Source organism: Myotis lucifugus, unplaced genomic scaffold, assembly GCF_000147115.1.
Source record: "Myotis lucifugus unplaced genomic scaffold, Myoluc2.0 scaffold_415, whole genome shotgun sequence".
In the NCBI taxonomy this organism is placed as follows: domain Eukaryota; kingdom Metazoa; phylum Chordata; class Mammalia; order Chiroptera; family Vespertilionidae; genus Myotis; species Myotis lucifugus.
In genome coordinates, this window is record NW_005871463.1 from 399,896 (window position 1) to 402,491 (window position 2,596).

At 63.0% G+C, this 2,596-nt stretch overlaps 1 protein-coding gene across 1 annotated transcript in view; it reads right to left on the bottom strand.

The window, feature by feature from the left end:
• The window catches only part of ALDH3B1 (aldehyde dehydrogenase 3 family member B1), a 17,132-nt gene that overhangs the window by 5,774 nt on the left and 8,762 nt on the right, over positions 1-2,596 (bottom strand). The window contains exons 3-6 of the mRNA XM_006102485.3: positions 1,747-1,857; positions 1,491-1,611; positions 1,117-1,202; positions 622-764 (exon numbers count right to left, since the gene is read on the bottom strand). Coding sequence (XP_006102547.1) covers positions 622-764; positions 1,117-1,202; positions 1,491-1,611; positions 1,747-1,857 — 461 coding nt within the window. The remainder of the gene's footprint in view (positions 1-621; positions 765-1,116; positions 1,203-1,490; positions 1,612-1,746; positions 1,858-2,596) is intronic.

Below are 2,596 nucleotides of genomic sequence, written 5' to 3' on the forward strand. Positions count from 1 at the left end.
TCCCCTGTTGAATTCCACTAAGGCCTCCCCACCCGTGCCCTTGGGGTGCCTGGGCAAAGGCTTCCGTGTGTCCTCTAGACAGACCGGTGATTTGGGGATGGTTCCAGTCTACAGTAGGAACACCAAGGCCTGGCAGAGTGGGCTTGGCTGGTCTGTAGGCCTCTGTGCCGGCTGCCTGGGGACCTGGCCTGGAGCCAGCCTCGGGTCTGCCTGCCTCTGTACCCTCCATCCTGGGGGCCAACGCCCAAAGCCCATCGAGCTGTGTGGCATGATGGTGGAGGCTGGGTTGGCACCCTTCCGGCTGCCTCTTTATTCCTCCCACCCCCCAAAATCGGCAGGAACAGCTGAGGACCCTGGCCCCTCTGCTTCCATAGTCCAACCCTGGCCAGTGGGTGATCCAGGCTGGGCACCGAATCTAGGGGTCTGTGCCCAGGGGAGGGGTCCCAGTGCTCCTGAGGGTCCCTGGGTCCAGGGCTGCTCCCAGCCTCCTCCAGGAGAGAGGAGCAAGCTTGTCCTGCAGGCCAAGGGCACCGCTGGGCACTTGACCCTCTGAGTTCTGGCTGTCCATCTGGCTTGGTACTTGTGGCCTCTCTCAGGGTTGGGGGCAAGACCCCTCAAGGTGGTGCTAGGTGCAGGCCCCCACCCTCCATCCTGCCCCAGCCGCCTGCAGCAGGCTCCTCACCCGTGAAGAAGATGTAGTCGAACTTGTGCTCCAGCAGCTGCCCTGTCTCCTCGGGCCCGCCCAGCACCACGGCAAAGCAGCTCTGCAAGAGGGACAGGCAGAGGGCTCCCCCTGGGACCCAGCCCGGGACTGCTCCCTCCGGGCCGGGCCTGACCGGGACTGCCAAGGCTCTAGGTGGGCTTCATGGGGGTGAGGTGGGGAGAAGGGCCTGGCAGGGCTGGTGGGAAGGCTGAGGCCACAGTTGGGGGCGTAGGGACCCCCAGGAGACAGGCTGCTCAGAGCACTGCCGTGGTTGCCACCCCTCTGTGTCACTAGGAGGGAAACTCAGGCTGAGAGGGGTGGTGACTTGGCCATGGCCACTCGACCCACAGGAGGCAGGAGTGAGGTTGGAACTGGGTCCCGCCCAGCCGATGGGGCCCGCCTGCTCTGCTCACCCGGTCCAGGTATCGGGGCAGCACCTCGACCAGGACCCTCTCGGTGTTCTTGCTGATCTCCGAGGGCTTCAGCACCACGCAGTTCCCTGCAGGGCAGGACAGGGCGGGGCCAGAGGTGGGCGAGGGGGAGCCATGCCAGGTCTCCATTCACTCCTCACACCTGCAGGACAGGTGTCGGCCTCACTCTACCTTCAGGTGAGGAATCTGGCTCAGAGAGGTGACATGGCAGGCGCAGGCCCGGCAGCCTGGGGATGGTGAGCCACATGCCAGCCAGACTTTCTTAGCCGCCTGGTGCCACCGCTCCTCCCTAGCTCTGTGGGCCCCGGGAGGCCATGAGGGAGGGGCCGGGTGGAAGGTGGAGGCGGGGCTCTCACCTGCGGCGAGGGCGCCCACCAGGGGCACCAGGGTCAGGTTCAGGGGGTAGTTCCAGGGCGCGATGATGAGCACCAGGCCGAAGGGCTCCTTCCGGATGAAGGCGGAGTCCAGCTGGGTGGCCTGTGCCGGGGCCAGCGTGGCGGTGAGGGGTGAAGGTCTGAGACTCCAGCCCCTCAGCACCACCCTCCTCCCCAGGGGCTGCCCAGTGGGAAGTCCCCCGCCCCCCCGTGCCTGCCCTCCCCCAGGCCCGCTCACCAGGTTCTTGGGCACGGTCTCATCCTTCATCCAGGCCCGCAGGTTCCTGAGGGCCAAGTTAATCTCGCCCTGGCTGATGCTGATCTCAGACACCTCCGACTCAAAGGCTGACTGCGGGGGAGGGGCCGGGTCAGCAGGCGGCCAGAGCCCTGGAGAAGGCACAGCCTCCTCTAAGCAAAGCCTGCTATTGTCTACTCATCCACTCATTGTCTCCATGGTCAGTGAGGGCCGACAGTGTGCAGGGGCCATTCTTGAGCCAGGGATGCGGCCGTGGCAGAAACAGACAGAAAACCTGCCCCTGGAGCTGCCATCGTGGGACAGTCAGCGAGACAATGACAACACAGGCAACTACAGTATCAGCAGTTGGTGCAATGGGAAGATGAACAGGGTAAGGGGGATAGAGACCGCCTGGGGGGTGGTGTATGTGTGTGTGCCACGATTGTGAACAAGCGTGCATGTGTGTGCAAGTGCATGCGTGAGTGATGTGTGTAAGAGTGAGTGTGTGAATGTGTGCATGTAGGTATGTGTTTGCTCTGTTTAATACAGATGGTTGGTGCCGGGCTCTGGGATGAGGTTACATTTGAGCAGTGAAGAAAGGGAGTCAGGGAGCCCATGAATATACGGAGGCAGAATATTCTAGGCCAGTGGTCGGCAAACTGCGGCTCGCGAGCCACATGCGGCTCTTTGGCCCCTTGAGTGTGGCTCTTCCACAAAATACCGACTTCTGCGCATGGGCCACGAAGTTTCAATCGCACTGTACATGCGCGCCCACACGTGGTATTTTGTGGAAGAGCCACACTCAAGGGGCAAAGAGCCGCATGTGGCTTGCGAGCCACAGTTTGCCGACCTC